The following is a 17,690-nucleotide window of genomic DNA, read 5'->3' as shown; positions in this document are numbered from 1 at the left end:
CCTTCAGGTGGTATCTGTATAAAAACAGAATTAAAGTGGGTTATAACAAACACTGCAACTGACATTCAGTAATGATAATAATGTTTTTAAGCTAATGATTCCAGCCCTACACCCAGACTGAACAATCTGTTCAGTCTTTATATGTTTAACCAAAATTTAAAGCCAGACCTACACCAGTACATCATCAGAGTACATCAGAGGGACGGGTAGGGTTGAGCGGTTTGGAGAGAGAAGTTAGAGAGGCAAGGCTGAGATGGTTTGGACATCTGCAGAGAAGGGATAGAGGATGTACTGGGCATTGATGATGGAGCTGCAGGCAGGAAGAAAGGAAGAACTCAAAGGAGGTTCATTTAGTGAAGGAGAACACGCAGAGGGTTGTTGTGACAGAGGAGGGTGAGATGGAGGCAAATGAAAGGGAGTAAACAAAAGGAGGAGGAGAAGGGCTCAAATATGAGACTTTACAGGTCTGCTTGAATTGGTTTTCATATTTAACTAGTGAGACATTTTTTATACCACTGTCCCAAATTACAGTTCCTGATTTTCTTTTATGGTAAGAAAGGCTGGAAAAATATCAGGCTTTTATCTTCAATAGTTTTTAGCTATTTATGTTCAAACATTTTCACACTTTGAAATCTGAGGCAATCTTAAAGTATTTGCTATATGAAGCTAAAAATTTACAGCAATCATTAGATATGTCCAAACTTTGGATCGTGAAATCCTTTGGCAAACTGTAGATGTTCAAGCAGAAAATGGGATGAGCTTTATGAGTCCATCTGTGATGGGGCAATATCTGCTCAGTAAAAACTGCTCATTTGCTTGTGTGAGCTTCTTGCACTAGCTTCAGCAATCACTGTAGATTTAAGAGAAGCAAAGCTGTTGATGTGAGGTTTAAAACAGGTGAATGCCAGACTGTGCGGGTAGACCTCTAAACTACACATGTGGGCACTTTCTTTCATTGCAGTCATCATTAGACCATCACTCACATTTATTCTTCAGAAAGCATATATTCATGGAAATGACAACGAGATCAATGATACTGGTCAAGGTGAGGGAAAGGCCAGCGCAATTAGGAGGGTGCTTGAAGATATGCAACGTCTGTGAAAGCAGCAGCAAGTGAACTCATTAACATACACACTTAGATCGCAAAGATTAAAGCCGGCTTATATATAAATGGTATTATAGTGGCGGTGAAGTCCCCTCCCCTCTCTATGTACGAAACTAAATCCCCAACGACTCGCGGTAAAAAGTGGAAAGCAGCGTCTGCGCATTATAATGTTTCTCGTCTCCAGGCAAAGATCACTGTAACCAGGTTAGCTTAGCTACCTAGCCTAGCCACTTGCTAACGCATCCACAGGAGATGGAGATTAGCAGGCTAGCCACAGCAAAATAAGAGCCAGGCAGCAGCAACAGCGACACGCTTGTTATACGAGCCCTGCATGTAAACAACGATGGGAAAATGCCAGGTTTACATACCCGGAGCGTCCAGTCAAGCCTGCTGAGTATTCTCTGTATGGTCGTAGGTTAGCTGCTCCCCATAAATAGCGCTGGGTCCCTTCCTCACATCCGCAAAAAGGTGCTCGGATGCTCTCTTGTTCAAGCGCTGTGGCTCCGAGGGGGCGAAAAAATTGTGATTTGCGGCTCATTAAAACACGCGGAAATTCTCCCGCGATTTCACCATCAGCCCCGCAAACAGCATCATTTCACGTAAACGTGCGTCCGACTCCTAGGGCATCCTCGCGGCTCACGGAAAGATGTGCATTTTGTTAGAAGTTGCTAGCCTGCTATCGACTAGCTACTGAGCCTCTGCCCGCGCGCACGGGAACATGAATAAAGCAAGAGTTAATTGGCATGCTCGCTCGCACACACACAAGCATAGAGCCCAGTGTGTAAAGGCTTTAATGTAAGATTTAGCAAAAACTGTTCTCCCTGTTCCGCATCTATGCTTTAAAGAATAGAAAAAATGTGATATTTTATAAATGGCTCTTTTAAACTTGGTATATTTTGTTCCGAATAGCTCACAGTGCATTAATACACATAACACACACAGCTGATACACTACATACCTACACATTTTCTTTAATCCACAAACCATCGAAAGGGGGAACTGATTTACAGCAGGCGTTATGTTACACCGGAACCTAATTTATGGTTACAACAGGTTGTTTATATCGGAAGTGAAGCGCAGAAGGCGCTGGAAGGCAGGCACCTTCCTTATGTGCATGGTTTAAAAGTTATACGTGCTGCCGTGAGTTGATCTTTTATTTCAAATAATGTGGCGGAATATCAGGTAGTTTAAAATGTTGGTTGGCTACAGCAGCAGCTCGGAGGACGACGGTGAGGCTGGCGGTGAAGCTGAAGGAGACAAAAATCAGAGTGAAACTACCTGCCGAAAGTGCCAAGAGGAAGATGATGGTTTGCCAACGAGGAAGAAACCCAAAACTGAGGAAGAGGGCCCCAAATCAAGGTGTGTCTCGTGGCTGTGTAACCCTCTCTCGGGTGTTAGCGTTGGTGATATAGCTGAGCTACGGAAGACCAAACCTGCCCAATCTATAAATAAATACGTAACACAATAAATCAGTATAGGCATGTTATTTCATACCTCTCCTATCCACCTGCCTCTTTGTTTGCCTCCAAGACATCAAAACCTGGTTTTCCTGCAACTTTCTCAAATTGAATAGTCATAAAAACTGAGGTTCTCGTCACTGGCACGAAACTGACCTAACTACATAAACTGTGAAGGTCAATAATATCTATAGAAATCATAAACAGTGAACAAAAACCAAAACGATTTTATAATTGAAGACTATGAACTTTTTAAAATAATTACGTAACTGTTATTTTCCCACTTTTTAATTGTGAGGATTTGATGCTTTCCTTTGTCAAGCATGATTTTAAGGTGTCTCTCTTTGGATTTTTCACGCAGACAAAAGATCAAAAAACATAACTTTGCATCATTATAAGGCACAATTTTCAGATAAAATAACTTAAAATGGAGCAAATAATTGTTCAATCAAGCAATAACAAAAGTGACCGTTTTTCCCAGGACACCCAGAATTCTTTACGTCACAGCTGAGGAAAATATAAATTATATTAAAGCGTGTCGGGTAAAAAGAATTACTCCATCCTGGCTGTGCTTTCTGCAGACTGCCTCTCCCTGGCTGTGTGTTGGCCATGTTTCCAGACGAGGTGGACTCACAGACTGAAGACAGCTCTCTTCATGGTGGACGCATCCGCTCCTTCAAGCATGAAAGAGGAAACTGGGCTAGCTACGTTTATTTCCCATGTAAGGCAGTCACTGTGTACAGCAGATGACCGATCAACGAAGATGACGTCCTGATTTCTCACCTCGTGTCTGCTTTGCTCTCTGTCTCCTCAGATCATCCTGAGGAAGAGTTTGGGGAGCTGTTGGATGGGATTCTCTCGGCAGCAGGTGCCCGGGGTGTGGTTTTGACTGCGCAGGATGAGTTCCACCTCAGCCTGTCCCAGACAGTGGTGCTCAGACACCACTGGATCCAGCCGTTCACACAGAGCCTCAAGTCAAGCCTTACAGGCTGCAAAAGGTTGTTTTTTGTTTGTTTGTTTTATTTCTTATAATGACATGGATTAATTATTTACTTCAGTGATGTCAAAAAGAGGGCTTCTTTTTTAATGTGTAGAGTCCAGCTCTGCTTTTTCTCAAAGCCTCCAGTTTAGTTTTTGTCAAACTCTTAACTTTAAACCTTAACAAAAACCCAGATGAATGACTTGTTAAATACATTGAAAATATAATTTATAGAGTCAAAAACATTTTGTGTACCAGGCTGTAAACATCTAGATTTGATCTCTGAAGTTGGGCATTTTAACATGGGACTCAGTGGGTGTTGGTTTGCTTTTGTAGCCACCCTCAAGTGGCCATTGGAGGAACTGCAGCTTCTGGTACCTCTGTGTTGGCTTCATCCCCCAGAAGCTTCTGTGTGAATTTGATCACAGATGGTAAAAAAAACAAACAAACAAACATGGATGCACTTCTGTGTAGGAAAAGTGAAGGCAGAGTGCCTAAAAAGCTGCATTCAATCTTTAGGCCACTAGATGGCGATAACTGTGGGGGAAAAAAGACTCAGGTCCTATAGAAGTGTATGGGAAAACATACTTCTGTAAACACTTCCCTGCTGAGTTTATGGACTCAGTCACTCATTTTGGTTCAGATTGAATAAGAAATTGTTGATTTTGTAAATCTAGGTCAATCTAGGTTTCAAATACAGGATTATCAGCTGTATTAAATAAGTCCACTCATGGGTTAATGACTTGTGACTGCCAAATTTTTAGTTTAATAGCAGTTTGTTATCTTGGTGCTAATACATTAAAATGCACCTTGTCGTCATGGCACAGCTATATTAAATTTAATTTTAATAAAAATCTGAAGTATTATTGCATTTTTCCTGCTTCAAATGTCAAGCTTTCAAAGTGAGAAGTTCTGCTATTGTGACAACACTAATGTAGTGGTAAGTAAGGTGGCAGTATTTTATAAGATGCAAAAGAGTTTTAACATTTAAAAAGCTAAAATCAAAAGACCAGATGGTAAAAAGAGAAAAAATAAAAGAAACAGCGTGCAGAAAAATGCAGTTATCTATAACTCTGGTGACGCACTCATTTTGGTTGTATTGCTCATCGCCAGGTTCGTGTGCTCGGCAGGGAGACTGCGCGTGTACTCTAATGCAGAGAAAACGAGGTACAGTTGAGTTTTTAATCCGAACTCAGGTCGAACTGTAAGTATTTGGACCGTTACGCAGCTTCAGCACATTGACACCAGCTCACTGTCATGTGTCCTGATAAAACATGCTGGCTGAGCTTTGTTCGAGACGAAGCCACAAAATTGCACAGAAGCGCTTCCACGTGGTTCGATGTTGATTGTGAGATCATCTAGATTTTAGGATAAACGTTTAGATGTCTGTGAACATTAGAAGTAAAGAGGTGACCATGCAACTAAAGAAGATTAGAATGTGAAAGCAAATGTTCAAAGAAGCGTTCCTTCACCTAAACTTGAAGGTGGATAGACATCGATCCTGGACAGCTGAAAGTCAAATATGTGACTTAGCGGCACTTTTGCTGCAGCTCACAGCTGCATTCCTCAACAAGGAAATAAAAACCACCCCAGATCAGCCAACTAGGGGAAAACATAACATTTAGCATATCATCAAACTGGATGTGTAACGGTCCTCATACTTTACACATACTGTCATTGTTGCACAGAACGTTCAGATCTGCTGCCAAAAAGTATGCTGCTCCAGTTTCTGTGTGTGTGTGTTTTGCCTGCAGGACATTCCTGGGGATGGAAGTGTCAACTGGGCATGCTCAGTTGTTGGATCTGATCCGAACTGTTGACAGGACGATGACAGAGTTTCGCCTGGAGACTTTCTATAAGGTCAGTTAAACACACACACATACAAATCTGCAGCTTTACCAGCTATCGTGTGATGATTTTGAATGTAGTAGAACTAGTAATGCCATATTAAATGCAGCATCCTGATTACTGAGCGCAATGTTCCTCATTTGCACCGGCCTTTTCATTCTGATCGAAGGGCAGGCGTGGTGTTAAACACAGATACCGAGCAGAAATTTTAATATGACACATCAGAGAACAAACAGCCAATTTAAAAAAATAATAATAATAATTTTATAATCTCATCTTTAGAAAAAAAGCACTGAAAGAGCCTATAATGTTCTTTAATGTGTTTCATAGGATCCATCCTTCCACGTGAGTCTGGCCTGGTGTGTGGGAGACCAGACAGTGCAGATGGAGGAGTGCATGCAGGAGCTGCAGGTACTCGGACAACTTGTGATTTTTCCTAAATCCCACCACTGACATCTGTTTATGTTATCTTTATAGGATTTCTTTGTCCCTCCTAATTTGTTAATCTTTTGTAGTTGTCTTTAGTTGATTTTAAGGGCCCAGACTGCTTGTCATAGCAAGGCGAGTCCAGGTGTGATTAATAAACTCAGTATATCTCAGATAAGAACCAGTCTGACTGAAATGTGTTTGAATTATTCTTAAAAATATGATAATAGTGGGTCACACATCAGTGCTGATATACCGTATTCATTTCCTGTCTGTGAGAAATGGCACTTTATACCCAGACAGGGAAATGAAAACCTGTAGTGGCCAAGCAGTAATTACACAAAATCAGTTTCTCTTCATTTTTGTTACTTTATTGTCAGCTCGTTGCCTTTCACTGTAAAGGATCTACTAAACAAGGATTGGTCAGCAGTCTGGCTTTTCACAAGTTATCAGTGAAGCTCGGATAAAAGGAGCATTCACAGTTACTTATTGATAAGATAAAACTGGATATACTGTAGTGTAATCCTGTATTTCACATATGCTTCATTTAAACAGGGAATATTTTAGTTATGTATTGTAATTGTTTGAGCTGCCGTAATGCCACAGAGTTTTAGAGTTTTGGAAAATTAATCCAAACGTGTCCAAAGATCTGTGTGTCCTTGGTCATGCGTGAAATAAGGTGTTCTGGTATGTGCTTTAGTATCAACATACGAATGAAAAGGTGTTACACTTTAGTCAGCTGCTTCAGGCTCGATGAGAGGGGAGCTCAGAGAGACTCAGGTTGAAGAAAACCCAACAGCGAGCAGGTTAGGTTAACAGATTCCCGAGGTAACTGACTGAATTTAAGTTAAAGTTAACCCTCTTTCTGGAGCAGAAGACTCAGAGTTTCCTTCATTTTGGAGTTATCAAACTCTGTTTTAACAAAATTAGAGCACAGGTTCTTTAGCCCAGCTGCAGTAGATGTAACTGAATTTGTTTTATTTTTTTAATATGTTGTAGAGTCTAGTAGACGACCATGAAGACAGACCATTTGTGTTGAGGCTGGACTGCTCGGAGCTTCGCTGCAGGACGGGAAACAAGACTTTCCGCTTTCCTCTGGAATCCTAAAACATGAAGTGACTAATGGAGTAAAGCTGATATTGTCTTTGCACAGCTATGAGGAAGACTCGTTACCTCAGCTCTGACTCCAGTGTTCACTGAAATGCTAACATTTTAAAGTCCTTTAAAAACTCCTGGAACACCCCAACGAACACAATCACGGCTAACTGCAAAAGTATTGAAATGTTTTATGTATTTAAATAAAGCTGTTACTTCTTTCGTACTTTTCCATTACGTATGGGACAGCGGTGAGAGCTCTGAAGAATTATGGCATATGCATTACTGCGTCGCTGCAGGGAAGTTGTGGATTTAGTCAGCATAGAAACCTCAAGTGTCACAGCTGTACGTTTTAAATTTTAGCTCCATGTTTTTGTACATTTTTGATTGGCTCCCCCTGGCAAACAGAAATAATGGGGCTTCCTGTGGTTAGAGCAAAGGTTGTGTGGGCGCCTGACTTGATCATATAAATCACATAGTCCTAATCTTCCTATACAACATCCATACATGGAGAAAATAAAACAGAGCTTTAGAGTAAGGTATACAACAGGGATTCACTGCAAATATTTGAAAGAATTTAATGAATAGAAGGCAGCACGTGAATAAGTAGATCATCTTGGTCTGGTCCGGTGAGGGGCAGCATGGCACAATACAGTCACGTCAGAACAGATTATTTGATTTTTAACTTTTCACATCCACAAAAGAAAAACCCATCTCATGGTCTTGAGTCATCCCCTGGTGGCTGTAATTAAGCTTCAGAGCATGAAATCCAGTGTCAAGAACTAATTTATTGAATCATTCTGTCCTGATGTATACAAAAGTCTTAGGATTTATTAAAATCAAATCTTTGTCCTGAACAAACCATCTTAGATTTTCAAAAAGCATCAGCTCTTTAAATGATGGCATTCAGTGTGATCAGTACCAGACACAGTCAGAAGGGGGCCCTCTTCCCCAGACTGGCCAGCCCTGGTTGGGCTCACCCTCTGAGAGAAACCCAAAACAGACCTTTTGATACGTCTGCACAGAGTAAAGTTTAAACCCACAAATGTAAACAATCAGTTGTAAAGTCAGTGTCATGTGTGGGAGACCTCTAGTGTTTGTCTGAGGAAACGAAGGTTTACAAAAAAAAAAAGAGTTTTAAGCCAAATCATGGCTTTTGCAAACCTAACCTGGAGCCTTCTTCCTGTTAAACAGGGATTTCTTCCTCTCCACTGTCATCCAATGCTTGCTTATCAAGGATTGTCTGATTATTGGACTTCTATTTTACTGACTTTCCAGTGTGAAGTGCCTTGAGGTACAAACTCCTCTGATTCATATGAATTTAAAGTTTAAACCAGAAAAGCTTTCAGTATTAGGCAGAAGTGCCACCTTTAAATGATGAAACAGTCCCATACTAGCAGGACGACAAGAGCAACATGTGTCCTACGAGCACACGGGCTGGTCTCTAGACTGCACTGATCCCTCAGTTCACTTTCTGCCTTACATGCAGCCTCACAAAGAGTTTTTTGATTGGTAAATCTGAGCCTTAGGGTAGATTTTATGTTGCTTTGGCCACTTTATGAGTTTTGTAAGCCAATAAAGTTGTCCTCATAAGACCCAATTGGAAAAGTTTCACCGATAAAACAATTTTTTAAATCACTAATCAGTTAAAAAGTTTAAAAACACCAAAGTACATTTGGTAGATTTTAACTCTGTCTTATGACCAATAGTGTGTCATCTTTCCTCAGGAACAGTTTGAAGGCTTAAATTGGAGAAAGGAGAAGTCTTTACTCCAAGAACACATCAAATTCAACCATCTTTGAAAACGAAAAGTCGGATGAGTATGGTTCTAATCCTTCAGCATGCACTTTTTGTAACATGAATACTAACAACCAGCGATATACAGCTAAGATGAAATTTTGAAAAAGCCAGGATTTATAAAAAAAAAATAAAATAATAATCAGCTGGAATGAAAAGGCTATAAATACAGTAATGCTTTAGTTAGTTACAATTGTACCACAATACAGTCAAACGGAGGTCAGAAATCTCATTCAAGATCAAAACATCGCTCATTTATTAAAGCACATGTGAATTTAGTTAAAATCTTTGCATGTAGAGTTACAACTTTAGAGTAACAGCTATAAAAATCAATTTGAAAAAAAATATCATCCTGCATTTGTCCTAAAGAACCTTAATACTTTCCTTGAGCATTGCGGCATAACCGGAGAATATTTGGCAATCATTGTTCAGACAGGTGAGACGTCAGTTCCCGTCTGGCTCCGTGCGTCAGTGTAAGGCGAGCAGAGCAGTCTGCCTGCCAGCCAGCATCACGGAGAAAACACCACTTTCTTAATATAGTCCACAGTTGTCACATTGAGCAGCATGTTAACGTGCTCATTTTGTGGAAGTTCGACCAACATCACAGGCTGCTTCTGCTTTCCTATCCAGCGTTTGCACTGGAGGGCGCTGTGCAGGTTTACCGTCCCGTCCCCCTCGCCGCTCACCACTGTGGGGTCCACGTCTGGGAACTTTTCGGAGTACTGAAATGCTTCAGGGGTGGGAATGCCTACACCGTACAGACAGTGGACAGGCACGCCAGGGGGTGTAAAGTCAGCCACCAGCGATTCTGTGTCCTGCTGCATCATCCAGCCATCCTCAAAATTGATGTCAGAGTAGAGTCGATGGTAGTCCTGCACAGTGTAGTTGGCGGTAGGTGTCTGGACCAAGACCTGGAGGTGGAAACACTTGATTTGGTCACCTCTGATGATTACAACAAAGTCATCATACTCAGTCTGTTAGCAATGCCAGCTTAATGGTGCCAAAAGTCCAATAAAACCACCAACAGTATTCCTGGAGCAATTTTTAGTTTTAATTTACCCCATTTTTGATCTGATAGTCACCACTCCCTCTTGGCTCGCTGCAAAAAAAATGTACACAGAGGCTTCTGATGCATCTCTTGACAAATCCCTTTGTTTAATGTGGACTTATATTCATGTCTGCTTCATATTTACTCTTGGCTCAAATACCTTTGCACGTTTATATTTACACTGATGCAACCCATCAGCTCATGCATGACCTGAAACAAGCCCTTTACCTCGTCTACCTTTTAAACCAAAGGCTTTGTAGAGGTGTCACTACTGGGCAGCCATCGTGTAATACCTCTGGGCACTTTTGATACGTCTGTGCACATTATCTAAAGTAAAGTCATGTTCAGTGGTCACCAGCACAAATAAGACAAACTAGACTTTGGGATGAGCGGTAGTGCGTGTTGAAACTGAAACTGCTTTTCTGCATCAGACTGTCTGGCTTCCCTGTACCAATACAATGGTGAAGCCGCCACAATGCTGCAGCAAACAGAAGTGTTTACTGTGTGGGTACAGACGTACAGCTCAGCATGAAGTGACAGCTTACTGTTCAACAGCTTTCTTAAATCTAAAGCTACATCACCAACCGTTACTGTAAAGCTGCTCTAACGTGTCAGGAAAACCTTTATGTTGACATAGAAGGAAAAATTAATTCCCATTTAAACAAACACACACCTTATCTTTGGGCCAGGAGCGGACAAAGGGAAACAGCCAGTTGGTGGAGACAGCAGAACGTTGCTGGGAGCGAATCCTGAGCGGGCTGATCACTGGGATGTGGTCATTATCACCTAGAAAGTGGAACAGAAATAAAGGATGGAGAATTGAAAGACAGCTAAAGCTTTTGTTGAGTGGTGACTTAGAAAAAGGAAGCATGTCCTGGCAAACACCTGATATACACCGCAGTCCTCAGTCTCTTGGTCGGGATGCTCTTGCAGAAGATATTTTATTTCAAATATTTGTTGTCAGTTTCAGGTTTAGTTTGGTGAACATTTCTCGAGTAGGCTAGCAGGAGAGCAAAGAGTGGAAGACTGCCGTTGCAGAGAATTTTAAATTCCTGTAAACTCCAGTGTAGATCTTAGACTTGGACTGGCATTAATAAACCAATACACTGGCCTGTAAAATTCAGTTACAACCTAATATCCTTTGTAAAACCAGACATTTCTTTGACAAATAAATGTTTGAAGTTTACACGAAGAGGGTCTTAACTGATTTATTTCTAGCTGATTATTGAATTTCCAAAAATGCAAAAAACATGTAGATTAACATGCAAAAACAAATGTTATCCATCTTTATTTTTCACACATTTTTAGTTTGAAGACCTCTAACTGCATCTGCTCTTTGAACTATTGTGGTTTAGTGACTGCATTGTGCTTGTAAATGATTAAACTATTAGAAAGAAACCAGTCAAACTACATTTTGCTGATGTAGTTTTGAGGGCCCTCAATTTGGTGCACAGCAGGGATTCTCATTCTGAATCTTTGGCCAATTACAGCAGCAAATGTCTGATAATTGTGATTAAGATGCTACAGTTCAGCATTAATTATACATATTAAATAGTTTGCATAGAACTAACTATGAATGAGGAAGCTGGTTCAATTAGCAGGACAGTTGTTGCAGTAACATATCTAAATATATAGTCAAATATATCTAATATGTCTGAATATTCCCATCTGTAAATGTTTAATCTTTAGTGGCCAACTGTGAGCTGGTTGAACAACCTCTCTATATTAGACATTACCAACGTACAGCATTTTAACTGGAGACGACTGATTTTACATTGTGAACCTCAGTTTTAATTTTATGCACAAATAAGCCAATTATGAGACTTTTTTTTTTTTTTTTTTTTTAAAGCATTTCTGATCCAGAAATGTTCTGTTCACAGTATTCTGGTGCCGAGGCACAGAGTTTGTGATTGTGCTGGGTAATCACCAACATGTACATCAGTACTGTTTTTGCAATGCCAGTTCGTCTCTTACCAGAGATGACCACACGCAAGGTCTTCACTACGCCGGCCCATGGCGCTCCGAGAGAGACGAAAGCCTTGATGTACCGATCTTTCCAAGCCTGTGGCTGCTGGTTGAGGAAATACAGAGTGTACAGGTTGCCCATGCTGTGCGCTATGAGCACCACAGGCTCACCGGCCTTCTCCACCATCTCTTCAATCATATTTTGCAGCTTCAAGAAATAATCTTTATTCTCATCTGACGAAGAGACGAGAGCAGATGATGACACACACAAAATGTTCTGACACTCACTGGCTGTAAAACAAACAAAATTCTTGCTGTTTTAATTAGACGGCAAATCTTTAGTATGAGAAGAAATTTGACACACTGCAGAAATCCCAGTCAGGCCTCCCGGTTTAAACCATTTTCTCACATCCACTTCTACACAAGTCTACTTTTTCAAGAGACGAAGCCATCCTGGAAGACTTAAACCTTCCAAGGCTTTTTTTATGCGCAGGGCATGAAAGCAGAAATGCAGTGCATGACAAATGTGTCAGCTGCTTTATAGCACAAACATGTTCTTCAAAATACTGGCTACTGTGCTTTATATGTCCTTCTGTTCCAGTAAAGAGACGCATGTCAAGAGTTATGCAATCACTTCATAAGACTAGTTAATTAGAAAACTAAGGAAAGTCCCGGCCAACCAAATGTTGAGGAGTCACTCATGTGTTGCTGCAAAACAGCTGGCTGCATATAGATCTTTAATGCTTGTGTAATAAGCTAGTTGAAATATCACATGTCCAAGACACCACAGGTCATCACGCCTGAACAGTCTTGTTTCTAACAGACTGTGGACTGAAATACGAATGAGCTGGTGGTGGCTTCACTCCATTCTGGTACAGTTAGACTTAGAATATAAGAAGGCAGACTGCAGTTGCCAATTTGGAAATCGAGAGCGCCAGTCGACCTGGGGTGAATGCTTGGCCTGTTCTTATATCACAATGGTCTACAACCACAAAAGTGGTCTATGGAGGAATGACAGAAATGAGGCACCTTTTTTAAAGACACCTGCTCAAAAATAAACAGTGGACGTGGGTCTGCATGACACGCTCACTTCAAGCACTCTGGGCATGGATGCAAAAGGAAATTTGACCCCGTTTAAGGGCAGAAAATATACAACTAATAATGTTAATCCCCATCATTATCTTCACAACTGCTGGAAACCAAAACTCAAGTGGTTTCTGGTAGAAGAATCAACTTTTGAAAGGCGAACTGGAGCAAAGCAGTTCCAGTAAATATATGAAATACACCTGTTACCCTTGTCAGTTTTGTGATTTTTAATTTTATTTATTTATATATGCACTACTTCTGGCCATGTTTCCGCCTGGTTTTGCAAGTGTGGTAGCTTACTGGGCGCTTTCCTCCAATCATAGGGTGCTCCTCTGACATCATCATCTCTGGTGTAACCCCAGTCTACCAGTGCCTGCACTATACTGAAGAAATACATTCCTGCAACACACATACGAGAAAACATTAAGCATTAAATATGGTATTAGAGTAAATTTGATCAGCAACAAAATCTGGTCCCAGTGAGAGCACATCAAAAAAATGTGGGCGTTTAACCCACCCACACTGCGTTTGCTGGGATCCAGGTACTCCAATGAGAAGGTCTTCCCGAACCCAGGGACGCGGATGTCCACACCTGGTGGGGAAGAGGTGGTGTGTGTGGTCTGGTTGTAGATCAGCCTGCACACACAAGTTTGCAATATTCAATTTATCTCAGTTCTGCATCTGCGGTCAATCAAAGACACACGCGCACGCACTTTACGAGGCAACAGAAACACTTCCCATTTTAGGTCTCCGTTATGTGTGCGGTTTGTAGATATACAACGCAGATGAAAGTAAAGATGTTTGGTATGAAAAGCAGAAATGAGCATCTGGGAACATGCCAAGCTTTAAATGCTATAGCTACATTTGGTCATGTTCCTTATTCGAGTGAAATCCGCCATTACATTGTACTATAGAGGCTACAAGTGGAGGTACCCTGCTGTAACCCCAACTGTCATTTTACTTTCCAGTTAATAATTCTGTTATGTGTCTGTAGGGCTGACTCCTTCAGCACTTTCCATCCCTTTTTGGAAATGTGGGTAAATAAGGAATGCTTTCCAACAAAACTGGAATGACAGTAAGTGAAGATCACTAACAACATTGGCAAATATAAGCACTTGTTCTCCAGGGATCTCTACAGCAGAGATGGAAAGTGGTATTGGCATGATCTGAAGTCACAGAGCCACAATAATGGGATACAATCACCCCTTGAAAACTTGGTAACCTGGTCAAGCTGCAGTACAAATGTGCTGCTTGGAGAAAATCATTCAGTCACGTGAGAACCGATTGAAGCTTACATCATCTATTCCCATTGCTTTGATTTCAAAATAAAAGCTCATGCTTTGTGAAAATAAATTTCAGCACAAATAAAGTCAGGTTAAAATTCCCATGATCGATTTAACCAACCCGGATTAGTTAATCTGAGTCCAAAGTAGGACTACAGTAAGAATTTTTCTTACACCGTCTCTCTCCAGATGTTTTACTTTAGTACAGTCATAAGAATGATAAAGTACAAGTTTACTCAATTCCTGATATTTTTGAGCAGATTGCACTTTGTTATCCTAGAGACCTTGTTGATAAAGCCGAGGACTATCTTATCCAGGTATTGGCACCTCAGCATTTCTCCACCAAAAAACAGCACATTAAGATTTCATATTTTTTACAATCAATGAAGAAAAACAGCAATAAAAGGGGCAACTTGGTTAATGGTAATTAATTCAGCGACTGACAAACAGTACTTTTCTCTTCTTCATGTGACAAATTCAGGCATCGACACCCACCTAATGTTGTCTATCCAGCAGTCTATGGCTACAGGCACCAGCAGCTCCAGGTTGAGCCACAGTGTGAAGTATGTGTTAGTCTTCTTGTAGCAGATGTAATGGACCACAGTGGGTTTGTCCAGCTTTGCCTCCAGCTGGTTTCCCAGATCTCCTGGAACTGCAACGAGCAACATTAGCAATGATTCACTTATCAGGGACATTGATCAGCACTTAGCCTCTAGACTATTAACATGCACTTATGTAACCATATAGAAGCTGTGCAAATTACTCTAAATCAGAAGACCTTGTTCAGTGGAGTGGATGAACTACAGAAATTTAATCTGGCATTAGGCATCAGTTAGTAAGCCATGGATCCAGCAGAGTAGTCAGTCTCATCATGCATGCATCACATCTGACTGTACAATCATTTTAAAAACATGCTTTAGACATTCAGCTGCAATTCAGCCTTTGGTCTGAAGCAATTGAGGAGTTTGTATTACTGTTCCCATACTCCAAAAACCTTCCCAGAACTTCCCCAGTGACACTTTAATCAAAACTATAGGTGGACATCATGGGAACTGTACTTTTATTCTAGTTCATGACTAGTCCATGAAGTAGAATACAAATATATCCTTTAAAGACTTGTGTCAAAGGGACGCTCAGTCTCCGCACACAGGTTCCACACGGGTGGACGTTAAGAGGGAAAACTGCAGTCTGTGTGAAGCAAGCCACAACTGACCAAGGCGGATGACCCACTGGTTAAATAAATGAGGAAAAATAAAATCTAAAAACAGAGTTGCAAAAAAACAAAAAAAAAAAAAAAAAAACTCATGGCTTCAGCCAGATGTCAGCAGTTGTCAGCTAGGACATATGATCTGTCAGGAGAAGTCCCCAAAACGCCAATACGGTGCTTGCAGTAAGTGATTTTGTAAACCACACAGATACTGGGACTACTTCAAATTAGCACAAAATCTGAATCAGAAACAGCAAAGCTGAGTGATCATGTGAAACTGTAATACATATGGTGAAGGAACAAAAATTCCCTTCTGACAAAAATCCGAACAAGAACTACTGGGGTGCCAGAGGCTGCAGATACAGATGTGTCTTGAAAATCCCTCGTCCTTGGGACCGTCATCAGCTCGTGACGGCATGGCCGGCCTCTGGAGGAGTCAACTCCCAGTTACCTCCGATAGTGTGGGGCTCTTGCCCCTTGGCATCAGGGCGAGGAGGGGGGAACAAATGGCCCCGGTCTTCTGGGCCTCTCTGCCTCTGGCATTGTGGTTTTTTCTCTTCCTCATAAAATGTGTTTCATGACACTCACACGATCATATCTATTTTTATTTTTCCCCCCTTCTGTCTTTCAAGTGCCATTTGTGTTTTTAAATCAAAAATGCAGCAGTTGGCACTCATCTTTCTCCTTTTCCCACTGCACTCTTTTCTTTCTAATCTACCCCTGCCTGTCTGTCAGCTGTGGCATTTTAATGCCAGACATAGTACTTGTAATGTGTACAGGTGTAATTACAACTCTTAACAAGCTATGCTTAAATTCAGAAGACAGGGAAGGTTTCAGCTGAATAAAACACAAGTCACTACACCTGTGCTTTCCCTTCTGTAAGCTGTATAAAAAAAAAGAAGAAATCTACAGTACAGCCAAACATGTACAAAACATGAAATGAAAAAAAAAAATAAGATTTTGAAGTAAAACCATTTCGTTTTTTATTCTTATTTATTTCAAAGTCACTCCTAAAGGTTACATGGCCCAGAAAGGTATGAGGAGAGACTCCCTCAGCGTCTGGAGGAGCTGATTGGCTGTTGAGATGAAGAGTCGCGTTCAGTCATATGACCTGATGACTGAGCTGTAAACAATTACACTTTAACACACACGCACAGACACACAGCTGGCAGGTTTAAATCTTTCCTCAAATAACGTTAATCAGTCAGTCTTGTCCACAGCAGTGCAGTTATATGTGTTTTTTTGTTTTCAGATAGATGAAGATAGCCGCTTTCTTATTTCTTAAGTAAATCGAACCAACCCTCGTTAAAGAATCCAACAATTTAAGGACGCCTCGCTTGAAAGCAAATTTTAACTCGGCATTTATTGTGGGAACGTGTTTTAGAGTTTATTTTGATAATGCACAGCTATAATAATGAAACGTCATATTATCTGATCATAAGAGTCTTGAAATCCGAGATGCACACACGAGGATTTCTCTGTTTTGGCAGATGATGACAACCACAACAACAGGCCAATCATTTACAAAAGTTCAAAATGAATTGACTTATGTGTAATATGTTGTAGCCGAATTGAAGACTTGCCAAGTAGTATAATGATAAATACAGAATTATTTTTAAGTTAACATGATGGCTGATAAACATCAGGAGAACTTAAATCTGACCCCCTTTAAATGGAGTTTGGTCTCCTTTCGAAATCGCCAGCTGCCGATTAGCTAACTGAGAGATGACAGCAAGTTGTGCAACTATTTGGCAACAGAAGACAAACTAAGAAATAAACTGATGAAGGAAACACTTACTGAGGACGACCGGGGGTTTGGGGGGTGAACGAGGCTTTTCGCCGAGACATTTCCCCGCCGGTTTCTCGGAGCTGGGTGCCGACAACAGCATTAATAAAAGCCCGACACAGAAGGCAGTTACCCGGTGCCAACCCGCCATGACTCCTGATATCTCATAGCCTGAAGAGCATAATACCTCCGCGGTGTGTGGAGCCGGCTGCGGTTTGCTGCTAAGCCCACAGCTGCGGGTAAACTACCTCTGTCGACGAGCACTCAACGGGAATGATCACGAGTTCCGGATTTTAAGAGCAAACGGTGTCCAGCAAAAAACAGTTACGCCTTTAAGAAAGTGCCCCCCCGCCATCCTCAGGAGGGGTAGGAGGAGCCACCTCTTTCAAAGTAAAAGCGTCCACTGTTCTGCAAGCTTCTTATTTCTGATATGCCTACAAGTAGAGGAAATAATAATATTAATATCAATATATTAATTGTACCGTTTGGATGATTATTTACCTTAAACTATACACTACCAAAATGTGTCCCCTCTTTCTATCCATATAATCCATATAATCCATCCTCTCTTTTCTACCACAATGTGTTTTATTTAGCAAATACATTAA

The 17,690-nt window shown here is 41.0% G+C and overlaps 2 protein-coding genes across 2 annotated transcripts; one reads left to right on the top strand and one right to left on the bottom strand.

Moving 5' to 3' along the window:
* The first annotated feature begins 2,150 nt into the window (after positions 1-2,150).
* On the top strand, positions 2,151-8,028 carry usb1 (U6 snRNA biogenesis 1). Its single transcript, XM_031734212.2, has 7 exons — positions 2,151-2,464; positions 3,144-3,283; positions 3,377-3,560; positions 4,655-4,708; positions 5,296-5,401; positions 5,720-5,800; positions 6,815-8,028. The coding sequence occupies exons 1-7, from the start codon at positions 2,298-2,300 to the stop codon at positions 6,920-6,922; spliced, it is 840 nt and encodes a 279-aa protein (XP_031590072.1). The 5' UTR covers positions 2,151-2,297; the 3' UTR covers positions 6,923-8,028.
* pla2g15 (phospholipase A2, group XV) lies at positions 7,679-17,429 on the bottom strand. The gene is made up of 7 exons (XM_031734211.2): positions 17,095-17,429; positions 14,585-14,741; positions 13,324-13,442; positions 13,107-13,205; positions 11,730-11,954; positions 10,429-10,541; positions 7,679-9,618 (listed from the first exon to the last, which is right to left on the bottom strand). The coding sequence occupies exons 1-7, from the start codon at positions 17,231-17,233 to the stop codon at positions 9,217-9,219; spliced, it is 1,254 nt and encodes a 417-aa protein (XP_031590071.1). The 5' UTR covers positions 17,234-17,429; the 3' UTR covers positions 7,679-9,216.
* Positions 17,430-17,690: the final 261 nt, after the last annotated feature.

Source organism: Oreochromis aureus, linkage group 7 (genome assembly GCF_013358895.1).
Source record: "Oreochromis aureus strain Israel breed Guangdong linkage group 7, ZZ_aureus, whole genome shotgun sequence".
Lineage (NCBI taxonomy): Eukaryota > Metazoa > Chordata > Actinopteri > Cichliformes > Cichlidae > Oreochromis > Oreochromis aureus.
This window is presented reverse-complemented; position numbering and strand designations above follow the sequence as displayed.

Excerpts from the sequence above, each read along its gene's own strand:
- usb1 (XM_031734212.2), top strand. The coding sequence starts at position 2,298 with ATGTTGGTTGGCTACAGCAGCAGCTCGGAGGACGACGGTGAGGCTGGC. Across the intron at positions 4,709-5,295 it reads TCTAATGCAGAGAAAACGAG|GACATTCCTGGGGATGGAAG; the intron begins GTACAGTTGAGT and ends TTTTGCCTGCAG. Across the intron at positions 5,801-6,814 it reads AGTGCATGCAGGAGCTGCAG|AGTCTAGTAGACGACCATGA; the intron begins GTACTCGGACAA and ends AATATGTTGTAG.
- pla2g15 (XM_031734211.2), bottom strand. The coding sequence starts at position 17,233 with ATGGCGGGTTGGCACCGGGTAACTGCCTTCTGTGTCGGGCTTTTATTA. Across the intron at positions 13,443-14,584 it reads TGCTGGATAGACAACATTAG|GCTGATCTACAACCAGACCA; the intron begins GTGGGTGTCGAT and ends TTGTGTGTGCAG. Across the intron at positions 10,542-11,729 it reads CTTGCGTGTGGTCATCTCTG|GTGATAATGACCACATCCCA; the intron begins GTAAGAGACGAA and ends TCCACTTTCTAG.